At 46.1% G+C, this 17,931-nt stretch overlaps 1 protein-coding gene across 1 annotated transcript; it reads left to right on the forward strand.

The window, feature by feature from the left end:
- Window positions 1–3,681: 3,681 nt before the first annotated feature.
- LOC141021442 (protein FAR1-RELATED SEQUENCE 5-like) lies at window positions 3,682–4,458 on the forward strand. Its single transcript, XM_073497300.1, has one exon. It carries the CDS (start codon window positions 3,682–3,684, stop codon window positions 4,456–4,458), a length of 777 nt encoding a protein of 258 aa, XP_073353401.1.
- Window positions 4,459–17,931: the final 13,473 nt, after the last annotated feature.

Raw genomic sequence — 17,931 nt, forward strand, 5'->3', positions numbered from 1 at the left:
AGAAATTAAGGGTCTGCAAGATTAGTACTAAGAATACACTCGGTCGGGACTTGGTTCATATGTGATATGTCGGTAGAGAACAAGACCGCTGTCTGGCATGTGAGTGCACTTTATTATACATCTAGAACATCAGACACCCACGCGCACACTATACTTCATTTGTGTTGCTATTTAGGGAATAAGGAGTGCTTCTCTTCCTTTTCGTTAGCATCATCCATCTTTCTCCCAAATAAAGACCACATAATATGAAATAGTCCCATAGACAGAGATTGCGCCCCATAGGTAAAAAAAAAATAGACTGCAGTCCACTGGACAAAATAGTTCATTCATGCTAAGGATACAAAAGAACGAGTCGACTCACATAAAAAGTAGATGAACATATACCAAGCAAATAAGAATTACAAAGTACTAATTAATACTCATCACACGTGCATGGAACTATAGAAATAAAATGAATACAAGGAATACTACACCACTTATTCTAGAAATAGCACAGTGTGGCTCAATAAGGGGTCTCCTCCATCAACTGTCATATATCAGTATCCCATCAACTGTGAGATGTCGGTGGTTTGCACTTCGGAGGCGGCTTCGATTTCGGTTCAGATTTAGGCTTGGACTCCGGCTTTGGTTCGGGTTTCGGCATCGGCTCGGGCTTAGGCCCTGGCTTTGGTTTGGAGCAGGGCTCGGGCTTGTGCTTTGGTTTCGGTTTTGGCATCGGCATGGGCTTGGGTTTGGGCTCAGGCTTGGATCCAGGCTTTGGTTTGGGTTTGGGCATCGGTTCAGGTTTGCAGGGCTCCGGCTCTGAGTGTGGCATAGGTTTCGGCATTGGCTCTGGTTTGGGTTCTAGCTTTGGCTCCGACTCTGCAAACTTCTTGACGGCAGCAAGGCCTCGGCCAGCAGCGGGTGCTTGGTGGAAAGTGGAGGCTGCTACTACCCCGATGAGGAGCACGGCGAGAAAGCGATGCCCCGCCATTGCTGCTTGCTTCTTGTGATTGCAGCCAGTGTTGCACCTGCTGTGCTTTGTTTGTGTGCGCGTGTGTGTTGTGTGGAGAACTGGAGATACATATTGTGTGGTTTTATAGGGTGGGCGAAACAAAGCAGATCCGGAGGCTGCATCAATTAACATTGCAGCTAGCTAGCTGGAGTGACAAGTATTGTGTAACATGGCAATGAAGTTATATTGGTTAATTACAAATGAAGGAACCAATGTGCGTACCTACAGGGTGTTAATAAGCACAGCTGGACTTTGCGATGATAGCAGAAGGGTAACAATATTTTAACTCTGTTAGTTGTCCCCCGCAAGCAGAAAATTATGTTAGTTGCGCTGTCCACTGCTCACACATCTATGTGATCAGCCATCATCTAGAAACCACGAGCGACCGTGTACACGTTAGTGCAATACTTCCGTTCAATTCACAATGGAAAAGAAAGCCCGGTTGATGCTAAGATGTGATGGCCATTTACTATGTTGTGATGTGTTGGCCATTTACTATTTTGATTGCAGCAAAGGCTACATGCGTTGGCTCACCATTCTGTCAAGATATGGGAATGTGAGACAAGCCTTATATTATTTTGTCCAGAAGAAATTTTGAACCGCGCCTTCTAAACCCAGATGAAGGGGGTAGAAGAGAGGCGTTTTGGACGAAAATTCTAAACTCACGGAGCTTTACGGGGCTTCTTCCGCAACTAATCTTCACCCTCCTGATTTTCAGGGGGTGTGGGCCCCTAACCCTAGTTTCTATCCAATTAAACTATCCCAACTAAGTCATTCTGTAAGGGAAATTTTACGGTGCATTATAATACACCAGAGCACATGTATTATATGGGCGATCTAACAGATGAGAATAACTGGGCCTTTTTGAGCCCAAGGGTATTTTCGACCTAATTGTTTTTCAACTTTAATCGGCCCAATTAGGTCCAGGGGTATTCTCGTCCTATATTTTTCAATTAAATTAATTGCATTAATAAAGCACTTCATTATAGAGGTCCAATCATCGTGCGTACTCTTTTGAATTTCGGTTCGAGCGGTTCGTCCTCTCTCCTCCTCTCGAGCCCTAACCTCGGGCCCCCTCGATCATCGCCGATCGCCTCCGGCGCCCTCGATCGCCGCCGATCGCCCCCGGCACCCTCGATCGCCGCCGATCGCACTCGCCGTGTCTACCCCTCCTGCTCCTACTCCCCCTCACTCCCTCCATCGCAAGTCACCCCAGTCGGGTCGCGGCGCCAGATCTTCCGACGAGCCGCTAATCCACTCCTTCCCCAAGCGGACGCCACCTTCCCCGACCCGAGAGGCCACATCATCCTCATCGACGTGCATCAACTTTTTCACGCCGGATCTTCGCTGTAAGTGCCTAGCCCTCTCAAATCTTTTCTGGTCCCTTGTTCATATAGTACCAATAGGGGTCGGATTTGATTCGGGTTTAGGATATGTCATGTGAGGTTTAGGGTTTATCGTTTCAGAAAGTTGTGACGAGATTTCGATCGGATTTTGTTAGGGTTTAGGATATGTCATGTGAGGTTTAGGGTTTATGTTTTCAGAAAGTTCTGACGAGATTACGAGTGAAAGGAAGTGTAAGTCGGATGTATCTAGGACATATTGAAGGACTTAGTTAGGGTTTTGTGGCATGAGAAAGTTGTCAGCAGATTTGGATTCAAAGAAAGTTATTTTGGATTTAGTTAGGAGATACATTTGAATTGAGTTTCGAGATATTTTGGATTTAGTTAGGAGATAATTAATTTTGTATGGAGTTTGGACTTATTTTGGATTTAGTTAGGAGATAATTTGGATTTAGTTAGGAGATACTTTTGGATTTAGTTAGGAGATAATTTGGATTTAGTTAGGAGATAATTTTGAATGGAGTTTGGAGATAATTGATCTATCAGGGTGGATCTATCAGGGCATTTGAAGGACTCGTGGACTTTGGATTTAGTTAGGAGATCATCAGTTACAGCTACTACAATCAATTAAAAATTTCTGGATTTAGTCAGGGCATATTTACTTACAGATTTTGAAGGACTGAGGTAGTGCATAATTTCGGTAACGTATGCTATCCATCCGTAACATTGACTATCTGCTTTCGCTGGCAGCATAACGACATGGATGATAAAGGCAACGATGGCAAAAACTTGGGTGATACAGGCACGAATGACAAGGACATGGGTCATAGAGGCAACGAAGGCAAAGGCATGGATGATAAGGATAATGAGGATGCAGGCAAGGATGGCATAGACATGGATGATGTACACATGCAAGGTAAAGGAATTGATAATAAAGGCATGGCTGGTTCAGACCTGAATGAGTGGATGGAATACTTAGAGATTGTGAAGAAGACTTTCAGGACTGAGGAACAAGCCTACATGTTCTACGTAGGCTATGCGAGAAAAGAAAAGGGTTTGGTGTTAGAAAGGATGATCTGAAGTACATGGGTCTGGGTCCGAAACAAAATGCATACAGAAGGACATACAAGTGCTGCAAACAAGGATGGCGGGCCCTTAAGCACTTTAACAGAGCTGAAAGGAAAAGAACACCGAGGGGTCTTTCTCGGTGTGGGTGTCCTACTCTTTTTCAGGTTGAGCTACAAGATAGCAGTGGCCTCTGGTTCGTCAAGAATTTTGTGGACAAGCATAACCATCTGTTTGTCCCCTGCTGACCTGACTCCCTACTTATCGGCGCATCGTAGAATGACTGATGCACAAAAGGCCGATGTCATCGAGTATGCTGTCGGTGGACTTCGAACACATCAGATTATGAATGTAATGGAGAAGAATGCAGGAGGTCCCGACAAGCTTGGATTTATAGATCGAGACCTATACAACCATGTTTCAAGCCAGAAGAAGCGCAAGATAGAAGGCAGTGACGCTAGATATTTGCTCACCTATATGATTGCACAGAAAAAAGCAGACCCAGAATTCTTTTTCAAATACACAAAAGACATCGAAGGCCATTTGAGGAACATATTCTTGGCTGACTCACAATCCCGCATTGACTATGTTGCCTTTGGTGGTGTCGTGGTGTTCGACAGTACATATCGGTCTAACAAGTACATGCTTCCGTTTGTTCCATTTGTTGGTCTGAACCATCACCGCATCACAGTTTTGTTTGGGGTCGGTCTAGTGTCAGATGAGACAGTTGCATCATACCAGTGGCTTCTTCATGTATTTTTGGAGGCAATGTCCCAGACGGCACCAATTTTAGCAATCACCGATGGGGACGGTGCAATGGCTAAAGCAATAGCTACTGTCTGGACCGGAACAGATCATCATTTGTGCACGTGGCATATCGAGGAGAATATGGTGATGCACCTCCGCAAGAAAAAGCTTGAGGAATTTAGGGAATTCATTTATCGTCGTTGGGATGTTGATGAGTTTGAGAAAAGATGGGAGGCTTATAAGGTTCGGTTCAAAATAAAACCAACATGCAAGAGGTCGTCATGGGTTAACAGGATGTACGAGCTGTGACACAAATGGGCTGCTGCGTACACAAAGGATAGATATTTCCTAGGCATGATGAGTAATCAGAGGAGTGAGTCTCTCAACTCAAGGCTTCATGTGCACCTGAACAGGAAGATGCAGCTTGTTGATTTGTTGCAGCATGTTGAGCACTGTGTATCCATAATGCGTAAGAATGAAGCAGCATTAGACGCAGTAGCGACACATATGATACCCTTCACTAAGCTGAATGCACACTCTCTGGAGATTGCTGCCTCTTATATTTATACAACTGTGATGTTTCCACGGGTAAAGCGTCAGATTGTCGAAGGAACAAATTGGCAGGTCACAGACCGGGTAGCGTGTGATGGTTTGGTCGTGTTTGGAGTTTTGCGCAAAGCCCCATATGATAATGTCCCATATGGTAGGGATGCTAGAGAATTGCAAGGTAAGGAAGGTAAGTATGCTGAGGACTTGCATGCAAAAAAATTGGATGCTGAGGATTCCAATGACTTGGAAGGTAAGGATGCCGATGACTTGCATGCAAAAAACTTAGAGGATCCCAATGACTTGGAAGGTAAGGATGCTGAGGACTTGCATGCAAAAAATTTGGATGATGAGGATCCAAATGACTTGGAAGGCAAGGATGGTGTGGACTTGCATGCCAAAAACCTGGATGCTAAGGATCCCAATCACTTGGAAGGTAAGGACAGTGAGGAGTTGGATGCAAAAAAGTTGGATGCATAAGGCATGGATGCTAAGCCTCTGGATTTTATATATCACGTGACTTGTCTGTTTACAGGAGCAAGAGTGGATGATTCAGCTTGTAAATGTAAAAAGTTGGAAAGTCAGGATTACCCATGTGCACATATATTCTGCGTTATGGATCATCTTGGTGTACGCACATTTCCAAAAAAATTGTCAAGAAAAGATGGACAATGCATGCCAAGCCAGCGTTCCCTTCTTCGAGGACTGCGAATACTCATGTATGGTCAGATCACATGAATAAGTATCATCAACTACGCAACATGACTAGTGACGCTTTATTCACAGCCGCAGCTAGCGATTCACAGTCAAAACAGGTGATGGAGCTCCTCCGGAGTATATTGGTTGATGGAGAAAAAACTGATTTGGATGAAGGCCATAAATCGTTTGTTCCTTCGCCAGCATACTTCTCTGCTGCTCGCGAATGCTGCACTGATGACGTGGAAAATCCAATCAAAATAGTTCCAAAAGGGAGACCAACTACCGAAGAATCGAACAATAGGATTAAATCCAGGCGCGAGCGGATGAGAGGGAAAAAAAGCAACGAAGTTAGTGCACATGTTTATCTCATTGTTCATTTCCATACATGCTTACAATGTTAATATGTTCTCTCTTTTTCTTCAATTTACTCAAGAACAAATCGGGGAAATCAAAGGTCACAAGGAGGAAGAAGCGAAAAGAGAAAGACTCAGAGACAGAAGAAGACACAGATTCAGATATAGAAGAAGAGGAAGATTCAAAAAAAGCAACGAAGTTAGTGCACATGTTAATCTCATTGTTCATTTCCATACATGCTTACAGTGTTAATATGTTCTCCTGGAGAGTGTTCACATGTTTTTCTTCAATTTACACAGGAAAAAATCAGGGAAATCAAATAGCACAAGGAGGAAGAAGCAAAAAGAAGAGACAGAGTCAGATACAGAAGAAGAGACAGAAGCAGATACAGAAGAAGAGACAGAGGCAGATACAGAAGAAGAGACAGAGGCAGATACAGAAGAAGAGGAAGATTCAGGTACAGAAGAAGAGGAAGATTCAGATGAAGAAGAAGAGGGAGATTCAGATGCAGAAGAAGAGGGAGATTCAGATGAGGAAGAAGAGGAAAATTCAGATGCAGAAGTTCGTGGGCTGAGGAGGGCTAGGAAGAGACCATTGGAGGTTGCAGAAGAGGATTACGCAAAACCAAACAAGTGGGCATTAGCACAATTGTGCGTACTTAAATATGTTTTTGAATGCTGGCTGCAGATTCATCTATTTCATTTTTTGTAGGAAACGCAAGGGCGCTCCAAATGTCAATGCTGGGAGGAAGAAAAAAAACGATGACAAGGGTGCGCGAGGAAAACCAGTGAAGTTAGTGTCTGTACTTACATGTCCGCTCTAGATGTCGGGTATTTGCTAGTACTGTCTTGACGTTTCTTAACTTTTCCAGGAAGACTCTAGTAAGGGCGGTAAAGAACAGGCCAAAGGGGTGATGAAGACAAAAAGGCCTGCTAGGAATGTACCACAGGCTGAGCGAATAAGAGCTGTCAAGTTAGCTTCTGTAGCTATGAAGAGAAAATCAATGAAGTGAGTGTTTTTTCTGTTATAGTGTACTGTACATGCTCAAATCTTCTTTGCTATCCTATTAACAAACGTTGTTTCATGCAGGAAAGCTAAAGCGAAGTCGAGACAGGATGTTTAGATGCACAGGGTCAAGCAGAGAAAACAAAAGGATTTCTGGGGTCGAAAAATTGAGAACAAACTAAAGTAGACAGTTTTCCATGCCGTGATCCACCTTGTTTCTGATGTATTAGACCTATTTGATGGACTGCCACTATTTTTCTGAATTCCTCGTTTGATTGGTACACCCTCATTTTATTATGGACGGGTCAACATGGTAGGCTCCATGCGATGCCATGCGTTTCATCTGGACCCATGTCATGCACCCCCAGCCAATCGGGCCGACATCATGTGCCGCTAGGCTTCTCGATCCTAACCATGCGCTAGTGTCCACCATGGGTAGAGATGCTCAGGTGCATAGGTTTGATGGCACTAGTGAATGACGTCGTATCTCGGTGTGCAATATGTGTAGTCGCGTGTTGCTTTGACATACCTGGCATGCCGAGGGAAGGGACTCGTGTCGGAGGTCCAACGAACCGAGGTGGGGTCAATAATGGATGGATGGTGTGGGTGAACCTGGCAAACAGTGCACGGTTTGAGTGAAGCTGGCTAGGTGTGCATGGCTGGGGGCTAGATGGCTAATGAGTGCGCATGCGTTTTGTGTACATTGTCAAGGTTGTCAGGTGAGTGTCTACTTGGCCACGCGTGTATGCATTGTGTGGGTCCAGTTGGCGTGCGGCGCAAGGGACGAGCCTTGGTTGCTAGGGTCCACATCTTGTGGCACGGAGTTCTGAAGCAGATGAAGGGGCAGGCCCCGCACACCGTTCATAGGCCAGACTCGTTTCCTCTCAATGGACAATGGCTCCGAGGCGGCCCTTCTCTTTGGTGGCACATGGCCCATATATATGGACCAAAGAGCTTAGCATGTGATTGTTACCCCATTCCCTGCTATGATTTCATGTGGCCGCAGTATAGATCATGAATTCCCGATGATACTACCCTAGAAATGCGGCAACTGTCCCGAATATGGCACGCGGGACCCAAGAAAGGCCGGGACCTAGCATGCACATTTGGATTGTTCTCCGTTGACTTGAGAGAAAGCACCGATGAAAACGGAGGAACGGGCCCGCACTCAGTGCGCAAACCGGATGCGTTACCTCAAGGTAGCTAGATCCAAACCATGCACCCCCGCCGTCTAGACTCATGTGGTGCACCACTTACGCAGTAGACCCACACCACTTACACCGACCCCCAAGCCAAGCAATCCCCCCGGGTAGACTCATATGTCGCACACCACAAAATAGAATTAGCACAAGACTCTCACCCCGATTCACCAGGTTACTACCTTGTGCACCCCTAGCCAGCATGATACACTGCATGCACCTAGAGCCACCTGGGCCCACAGCATGCACCACTACACGTACGTGTCCACAAAATGAACTAACCCATAATCAACTTTTTTTTTGCCAAAACAATTTAGTTATTTTTATAATGGCTTGAAAATAGCAAGGTTTCTGTTAAATAATAATTTCCTTGATTACAATAAGGTCCATTTTGTAACCACACAAAATTCCTACCTTCCCTCGAAAAAAAGAATTCTTCTCTCACGATCATGATGGCCTCACCCTATAATCTAGGAGTCGATCCAATCTCCCCACGGGGGCCAAGTTGGACGCAGTAGATATTTTTGGTTGGTTGCAAATTTCTCGCCAAAACAGTTTATTATGAGAAAATCACCTTATATATTTTTTACTTCCAAAGACATGTGGCGATAAAAGCATGGAACAAAATCGTAGGAGGCACGGTTGGATACGTGCACATGCTGTCTTTTTCTACTACAACTGGACCTGTTGGCAAATTGCATGCACACGTGTCATGTTTCAATTTATCTTGACAATTATGTTGTACACATTTACATAGGCGATCGAATTGTTGTTTTCATATGTTAATAATCCCTAAATATTGACCACGTGACACATGTGGTAAGCAATCCAAACAATTCAAAAAAATCCCTAAATATTGAATTTAAGCATGCTCCTAGAAATTATCAGTCATAGAACCAACATCTCTTTCATAGAGATTAAGGTACTTCCACATTAAATCTAATACAATAAATTCAAAGGATCAACTTAATACCTTAACAGCACATAGGGATGTAGCCCAGGAATCCAACGAGTAGAGAGAAAAGGAGGAACAAAAGCTGGAAGAAGAAGGATCAGCCAGCAGCAGCGCCATCAGCCTCCTAGCCTCACAACTCCAGGTCTCCAGCCTTGTGAACACCAGTTTTTTTCTTGCGAAACACGAATGGCAAAGTTGCTGTTACAGGTTAGGACTTAGTGAAAATTACAGTTATGCTGAAACAGTTTTAATGACAAACAGTGTTGACATGATGGTTACAACAAGCAAACAAAACCAAGCTCACAAGTGCAACTTACTTTTAACATCAAACAATTATATTAACATGGCCACTTTAGAGCAAGATTTTACCATGCAACATAAACTTGTCATAGCAACAAAAGGCATGGCATGAAAGTATTGACAACATAATGCAAATAAATTTTAGGAAGCATGGCCATAGAAGTTATATTTTTAGTGGCAACCTTCAAGCAAAGTTGCATAGTTTTATAACAGAAAGGGCTGCTGTTATTGGTAGAGGCACACTGAGGTTGGCTAGCCATCGAGGATGACCAGTGGGCCAGGGGCCACATGACTGGGAGCATTTGTATGTGCGTGACTACCGTGGGGCCCAGATGTCAGTGGCTTTCTTTGAAAACAAAAGGGGGGTTTATAGTTTAGTGGGAACCATCAAGCAAATTCGCAAAGCTTTATAGCTGACAGATTTATACTTGCTGAGATGCACAGAGTAAAATGATGGCATGTTGGAGGCAATAAATAAATATGCTACATGGCTTGTCATGGCATCTAATTGCACAGAATGCTAGTACAAATCATGGAGAACAAGACATACAACATGAGGATCTCCATAAGAGCTGGTAGCTCTACCAAAAAGCAATCAACAACTCAAAAAAAGGTTCAAATATAGTATCAAGCACTTAATAATAGAAAGACACATAACAAATTTTTGGAGTAGAAGTGCAGGTGAACATCAAGTACTACCACTACAACAGTACAAATTTAGCCTAGGGTTCATATACATCATAATCCAGTCCCCAAAAGCATGTACTCAATCACTACTACCACAACTGTAAGCACGAGCAGTAGGAAGATTAGGAGTGGGGAAGCTTACTCTAAACAATGGTACCGCCGCCGTTTAGACGAGGGGAGCGGCGAGGGAAGCATGGAGAATGCGGGGAAGCGATGTCGCGACCACTGTCCTCCTCCTCTTGCGCTTCGGAGTCATCTCCGACTCGGTTGGAGGCTCCACAATCTGCAACGGCGCCTCATGCACCGTGGGTTCCTGATCCAGTGGATGCTCTACCCTGGATCTGAACGCCCACCACCTACGCCTATCCCACGGGCTGGACGAATTGGCCTGCTCCATCGCCCACAGGAGGATCTCGATGTCGTGCCTCGGTTGTGCGGGCGGCGGAAAAGCTTTTTCTTCTCCCTGGATGTCATTTCCCTCAAAGTGGCCATTGTCGTCCAGTTCAACTGCCTTATGTTGTTAAACCAAGAACAAATCTCCATAAACCTGGCCATCTTGACCTGGTCGCCGCCGGCGATCTCCACGAAGTCGGCGTTCTCGCCGCCGGCGATCTGCTCCTCCATCGAGGTTCTTGCATGGATGGAAGAAGGGGGTGGGATGTGGAAGAGGAGACGAGAAAGTTGCGGCCGCGAGAAGGAGGAGAAGGAGAGGGAGGAGATGTCACAGTTGTAATGGCGATGGGTGAGGGGAAGGACGATGGCGGCGGCGGTTCTGCATTGGATGAGAGGGGCGGCGCGTGATTGTTTTCTTCCTATGACTTTTTTTTGAGACAATTTTTTCCTATGACTAAAATGCTAGAGATTAAAACGGTTCTAAAGAAGCCCAACCACTGTAAAACTTTGTATAATAAATATAGATAATTGGGGCCAACCAAAGCCCACAACATGAATTAATAGTACGCTAACAACTTAAATAACACCAAGACAAATATAGATAGATAGATTTTTTAGTTAAAAAATATAGATAGATAGATAGATGGCCGCCGCTTCTCCACTAGGCTCCTCCTTGCTCCTCCTCCGGGCGCCCTTCACTGCTCCTCCGTGGTGTTGTTGATGGGGTACGACAGAGTGTGCATGCGCTCGTCGGTGGGGAAGACGTTGTCGTAGTCCGTGAAGATGTTATGGGTGGTGAAAGCTATGAACTCGCAGCCACACCAGAACACGCGGCCAAGGAGGTAGAACGCGTCGAAGGGGTTGGTGAAGTGGGCAAGGATAGCAACCACAACCCCATTGTGGATGACCTCCTCGACTCGGTACATCCTTGGAGATCCCCGAGGGAGGTCCCCGTAGCCGACCCCAAGGAAGAAGTCGGTGAACCCCCTTGCGCCCCTCCACCTTGACATCGCCCACACACGAAGGGTGCTCTCGACGTACACCCCGGCGGGGTAGAGCATCTCCGGCACGGTGGGGGGGGGGGGGAAGCGGTAGGTTGGCCTGGTGTACTGCATGGCTGCGGCAGGCTGGTTCTTGGGGCTGTTTGTGGTGAAGAAGAAGAAGGGCAGGCGCAAAATGCAGGTGGGAGAGTATGGGAGATGGATGAAGGGTGTGAGAGGAAGAGGAACATGATAGGTGGCTTAAATAGCTACCGTGGCAGTAATGGGGTCAAATGTGAACAAATTTTCCACCCACCGCGCCATCGGGAGTGTACACGCGTGGGAAACTGTAGTGTGAAGCAAAATGCAAAGTTTAAGTGCTGCCCTATGTGCCGTCGGTCGGGTCAACCGGGTACGGCTCTGCGGCGCGTGCTCCTTCGCGTATGTGCACGCATGCAACGTAGGCTGAAGCGGACGCATGCATGCAACCGCATGCAACGTAGGCTCGCTCAGGCGCATGCAACGGCGGCGGACATCACTCGGTCCAACGGGTGGGCTTCTTTACACAGCCCAACGACACGCATGCATGGCAGCCCACCCTCGAGCGCAGAAAAGAAAACAGGCGCAGAAAAAAACGTAAGTATTGTATGATTTATCGACGCGAAAGCCCTAGATAATCCTTAACGTCAAAAAGCTACGAAACTTGGCAATAATGCTAGTCATGTTGGTACAAGGTTGTTGGTCCACTTCAAGGATGTTGACAAAAACATGCTTCGAGACGGACCCTTCCCGTCCCGAAAGGCCTCCCATGAAGCAGGTTCAGAATGACACCGAATTTTGCCAGGATGTAAGTCCAATGAGATCAACACTTGTTCATGTTGGCCAATGTGGCACTGACCGTCGAAGGAGATAAAGATTGATACTTGTTCATGTGGGCCCATATTTTTTTTTACATTTGGTGTCGATAAACACAAAAAACAAACATGACTATATGCTTTTATGTCTTCACCCTCCCCAATTTGTTGGCCAACTCAGCAGGTTTTTCCTTAAGATGCCACCTCTGTCTGTAAGCTGCAATTGCTGCGGTTTTGGAATGCTGGTTCTCTTTCCTGCAAAACGGGCATTTATAGAGACCGTTACACCGGTACACAATCTTTGCAGCCATGAGCCACTTCAAGATTTTCTTTCTGAAAGCTTCCCTCAGCTGTAGGTAGTTCTCCCATTCTTCCAAGTCTACAATCTGGTATTAGAAGAAAAAAAATCTCATGCCAGCGAATTGTACATTATATCAAAGGCCGGCATAAATGGATTGTTTTTTCTTTGTATTGGTTTCCTAAAACTTTGGTTATATGAAAGACTTGCATAAAATGGAATACAAATGATCCATTCATCTAAATTTGCAAACCGATTAATCAAAAAAAGGAGAACAGTACGATTGTCTATATGAATAGCGAGGAATAACAAGAGAGCAATTTCTAGGGTTAACCTCGAGAAGGCAAATTCTAGGGTTAATATCTGCAGACACTAACCGATTCGTCGTTGTTGGTGCTGTGTTGGACCAGCTGCGGCTGCGAATCGGCGGCGATGACGTCCTTGTCGACCAGTTCCTTCATGGGGTCCACATCCGCCGCACGGAGCGCACCAGCCACGCACCCTCCCCCGGCAGGTAGGATCATCCTCGCCGGCAAGAATGTGGACTTCTTGGCGGCGGCGAGTAGTGGGCGGCGACGAAGACGTGGGTGGATAGGCTGAGGCGATCGAACGCTGGAGGCGGGAGCGAGATTTGGGGAGTGAAAATTCAATTTGTTTGGGAGAGAGAGGTCAAGGCCGCGCACAATTCGTCACTTTTGAAATTTAGGTAGAAACATGCACATATACGGCATCGTGCACACCCAGAGATTTGCCCGAACCAACCAATAAACCAACCAAGTAAAGAGAAAAAGTGAACAATGTCGGTCCACAAACGTGGCAACATAAACCGAACACCAAAATAGTGTGTTAAAAAAAGCAAAATAGGAGGGACATTTTTTTTTTGCGCAGTACTACTAAATACTAGAAGGGAGAACTACTAAAAAAATACTAGAAGGGACAGTTGGCACATTTAATTTCGCATGGCATCTACTAGCTTTTTTGTTCATCGCTAGCTATGTTGTACCGATTAGGTAAAATGAATGGATAATTATTAAACCCTAGCTATTGTCAAGGTTTATTGGTGTGTGTCTATGTGGCCAAGTGTGCTTGCACGGTGTGGGTCCAGGTGAGTGTGATGCACGCGACGGGCCTTTGTGGTTAGGGCCCACATGAAGCGGCACCGAATTTTGAGGAAGGTGAAGGAACGAGCCCCACATACCGTCCGCATGCCGGACTTGTTCCCTCCCATTGGCTAGATCCAACATGCGATATGGCCTCGTTTACACTTACCCCGGGTGAGGGTTTATGCATGCCCATCTTGGTGTTTGACCATACCCTTCATGGGTCATATGATGAGACCACGCCAGGCCCCGTGATGCACCGCCTAGGCACAAACCGGGCGCGTTACCTCTCGGTAGCTAGATCCAAACCATGCACCCCCGCTGTTTAGACCCAAGTGGAGTAGAACCTAGACACATGACCCGCGACACTTGTGCCAGCCCCCGAACCATGCATCCCCGCCGTGTAGACTCATATGTGGCCATGTGTGCATGCATGTTGTGGTTCCAGTTGAGTGCGATGCACGGGACAGTCCTTGGTTACTAGGTCTAACATCACGCGGCAACGAGATTTGAGGCAAATGAAGGAACGGGCCCCGCACTCCCTTCACAGGACGGACACATTCCCACTCTGTGGCTTGATCCAGCATGGGATATGGCCCCAGTTGCCCACAGCCTACGTGAGGGCCTGCGCATGCCGCTCTCGATGTTTTACCACACCCTCTAGGGGTCGTATGATTACACTTGCGCTAGGTCCCGTGAATTTTCGGCCCCTCGATAATTTGCATGGATTATAACGGCAGCTGATGAGCATCATAGCCTAGAGAACGGCATCGAGGCCACCCCTCCCTTTGGTAGCATATGGTGCATCTATGGACCAAAGAGCTTAACATGGGGCTTTCATCCCAATCCTTGCTATGATTTCATGTGGCCGCCGTAGATCTTGAACTTTCGATGTTACAACCCTAGAAATGCGGTAAATGTCCCGAATATGGGAGGGAGGGGGGGAGAAAGGCCACGCAATAAACGATACCCATAATTTTATGTTTGTTTTATCTGGCAAGACAAACACGTTTTTTAAAATAAGGATTTTTAGCATGTTTTAATAAGGATTTTATAATTTCACATTATAAGGTGCTTATTTTTTCCTAAAACAAATGTGTCGTAAATGCACAAAGCTCCACATTGAGCCTCTCACCATCACGTTCACGTTGAACTCACCCTAAAATGAAAGAGAGGTAGATCGAATCTCCCCACGGGGGGCAACCTCCACCTAGTAGCTAAATATGGTTAGTTGAGAATTTGTCCCCAAGTCGTTTTTTGAGGCAAAATCACATTCTTTTTTTCCTCCAATATTGTGACGAAATACATGGAAGAAAAATCGTGGGAGGCACGGTGGAACGAGTGCACCTATTTTTCCCCTCCAAAAGTGCACTAGTTGCCATATTGCATGTGAACGTGTCACCTGTACAAACAATTGAATTGTCGTTTTTATTTTGTTAACAATTCCTAAATATTGAATTTCAGCATGCACCTACCCCATGTTAGTTAGGTCAAATTTGTTTTATCCAAGCTCCACCAGTGACCGTGCAGATTCTTGTACCATGCACGTGCTGCTCCGGGCCTCTGGCGTCCGGTACCGGACAGGGGAATCTAGATGTGATGCAATACAATTCATGTTGACCCATATCATGCACCCTTAGCCAACCAAGCCGACAACATGCACCGCTAGCCACCTCGATCTAGACCATGCGGTAGTGTCCACGATGGGCAAAGATGCTCAGTTGGACATGTTTGCTGGCACTAGTGCATGATGCCCAATCTCGGTGTGCAAGACGGGTAGCCGTGTGTCGCTTTGACATACTTGGCTTACGGAGGGAGGGACTGGTTGGGGAACTAACGAACCGAGGTGGGGTCAAGGGTGGATGGATGGTGTGGGTCAACTTGGGTAAAGGGGAACGGTTTGAGGCCATTTGAACAATGTATGCCATGGCTATGGTCATGAGCTACCTCACTTGCCTTACCACGAAATTTTTCATAAGGGGACAGTGTAAACCTAAAAAATTTGAGTTTTATTTTTGGATATCCTGTTTGTTACATTTATGGCATCGTGTACAACAAATTTGGGGTTATTTTGGAGATGGTCAAAAAAATCACTTCATTACAGACGGACCGTTTGGTCTCACTTAAGCGAGTTTTTCTAACAAGGTGGTTTTTTCGACCACATCCAAATCACCTGAAATTTTTTACACATGATCTTTTCATAAACATAGACAGAATTTGAAAGTTTTCCAATTTTTTTAGAATTTTATATAATTTATAGTGGCTTAGTGAAACTCAGGTACATACCTCTGACTTTACCTTAAGGGGACAGTGTAAACTTCATTATTGCTGAATTTGCTTTGATAATCATGTTTATTACATGGATGTGACTGTGTAAAAAAATTGGGTGATTTGGAAAAGAAAAAGCCCAGCAACTAACAGGAGATATCAAACCCCACGGCCTGCATACGACTAGAAACCCAACCATATGGGCCAGGATGCAGGCCCGTGGGATGTTGACTTCTCCTGCTAGTAGGCCCCACACGGCATACACAGAAGTGGACAGGGAACGTGCTATTTCAGTGAGAGAGGCTCATGCAATTGGTCTCTCAGCCGCGTATATAAGTAGGTGCGTGCGCGTCTCGCTTGGCGAGGTGGGACTAAACTCCCACCACCCGTCAGTTGCGCCCGATGCGTCTCAGCGTTGGGCCAAATTTTGTTGGGCTGTCCCAGGCGAACCTCACCCGCGTGCTGGACCACGCGTCCCTGTAGATGGTTGGGCTGGCCCATCATGTAAGCATATCCTTTTTCTTTTTTGTTTTTCACATATTCTCTTTAATTTATTATTATATAGTTCTAAAACAAAGGTTGTTGTAAACGCACAAAACTCCTTCTTCAGCCTCTCACCATCACGTTCATGTTGCACTCACCCTAAAATCAAGGAGAGGTAGATCGAATCTCCCCACGGGGGACAACCTCCACAGAGTAGCTAAATATGGTTACTTCAGATTTTCTTCTCAAGTCGTTTTTTGAGGGGAAAATACATTTTTCTTTTTTCCTCCAATATTTGTGGCGAAATACATGGAACAAAAATCGTGGGAGGCACGGGGGCTACCTGTTTTTTCCCCTCCAAAAGTGCACTTGTTGCCAAAATGCATGTGAACGTGTCATATTCCACATTTTCCTTAAAACATGTTGTACACCTGCACAAACAATTGAATTGTCATTTTCATATTGTTATCAATTCCTAAATCTTGAATTTCAGCATGCACCTATCCCATGGCGTCTCATCCAAGCTCCCACATCAACCACACAGATTCTTCTACCATGCATGTGTGTTGCTCCGGCATCCGGTACAAGAGAGGGGAATCTTGATTCGATGTGATGCGATTCATGTCTACCCATAGCATGCACCGCTAGGCAACCGGGCCGACAACATGCACCGCTAGCCGCCTCGATCCAGATAATGGGCAAAGATGCTCAGCTGGACATGTTTGTTGGCACTAGTGCATGATGCGCCAATCTTGGTGTGCAAGACGTGTAGCCGTGTGTCGTTTTAACATGCTTGGCCTACCGAGGGAAGGGACTCATCGGAGATCCAACGAACCGAGGTGGGGTCAAGGGTGGATGGATGGTGTGGGTCAACTTGGCTAAAGGTTTGCGGTAGGTGTCTACGTGGCCAAGAGTGCATGCATGGTGTGAATCCAGCTGTGTGTGATGCACTGGACGGGCCTTTTTGGATAGGGCCCACATGAAGCGGCAACGAATTTTGAGGAAAATGAAGGAACGGGCCCCGCACTCCGTCTGCATGCCGAACTCGTTCCCTCCATTGGCTAGATCCAGCATGCGATATGGCATGCCTTCCACATAGCCCACGTCATGGCTTGTGCGTGCCGCTCTCAGTGTTTGACCACACCCTTCATGGGTTATACGACGAGACCACGCCAGGCCCCGTGAAGCACCGCCTAGACACAAACCGGATGCATTACCTCTTGGTAGCTATATCCAAAGCACATGCAGACCCACCATCTAGACCCACGTGTGGAGCATCACGTAGACGTTTAGACTCATACGTGGACATGCATCCTCTTGGTAGACGTTTAGACTCATGCGTTACCTCTTGGTAGCTAGATCCAAACTGGACTCACACCACTTACGCCAGTCCCCGAACCATGCATCCCCGCCGTTTAGACTCATACGTGGACATGTGTGCATGCATGTTGTGGGTCCAGTTGAGTGCGATGCACGAGACATGCCTTGGTTACTAGGTCTAACATCACGTGGCATCGAGATTTGAGGCAAATGAAGGAACGGGCCCCGCACTCCGTTCACAGGCCGGACGTATTCTCTCTCGATGGCTTGATCCGACATGCGATATGGTCCCGTTTGCACACAACCTATGTGACGGCCAATGCATGCTGCTCTCGATGTTT

Source organism: Aegilops tauschii, chromosome 4 (genome assembly GCF_002575655.3).
Source record: "Aegilops tauschii subsp. strangulata cultivar AL8/78 chromosome 4, Aet v6.0, whole genome shotgun sequence".
Classification (NCBI taxonomy): domain Eukaryota; kingdom Viridiplantae; phylum Streptophyta; class Magnoliopsida; order Poales; family Poaceae; genus Aegilops; species Aegilops tauschii.

What these genes read in the sequence shown, in the direction of transcription:
- LOC141021442 (XM_073497300.1), top strand. Translation starts at nt 3,682, where the DNA reads ATGACTGATGCACAAAAGGCCGATGTCATCGAGTATGCTGTCGGTGGA.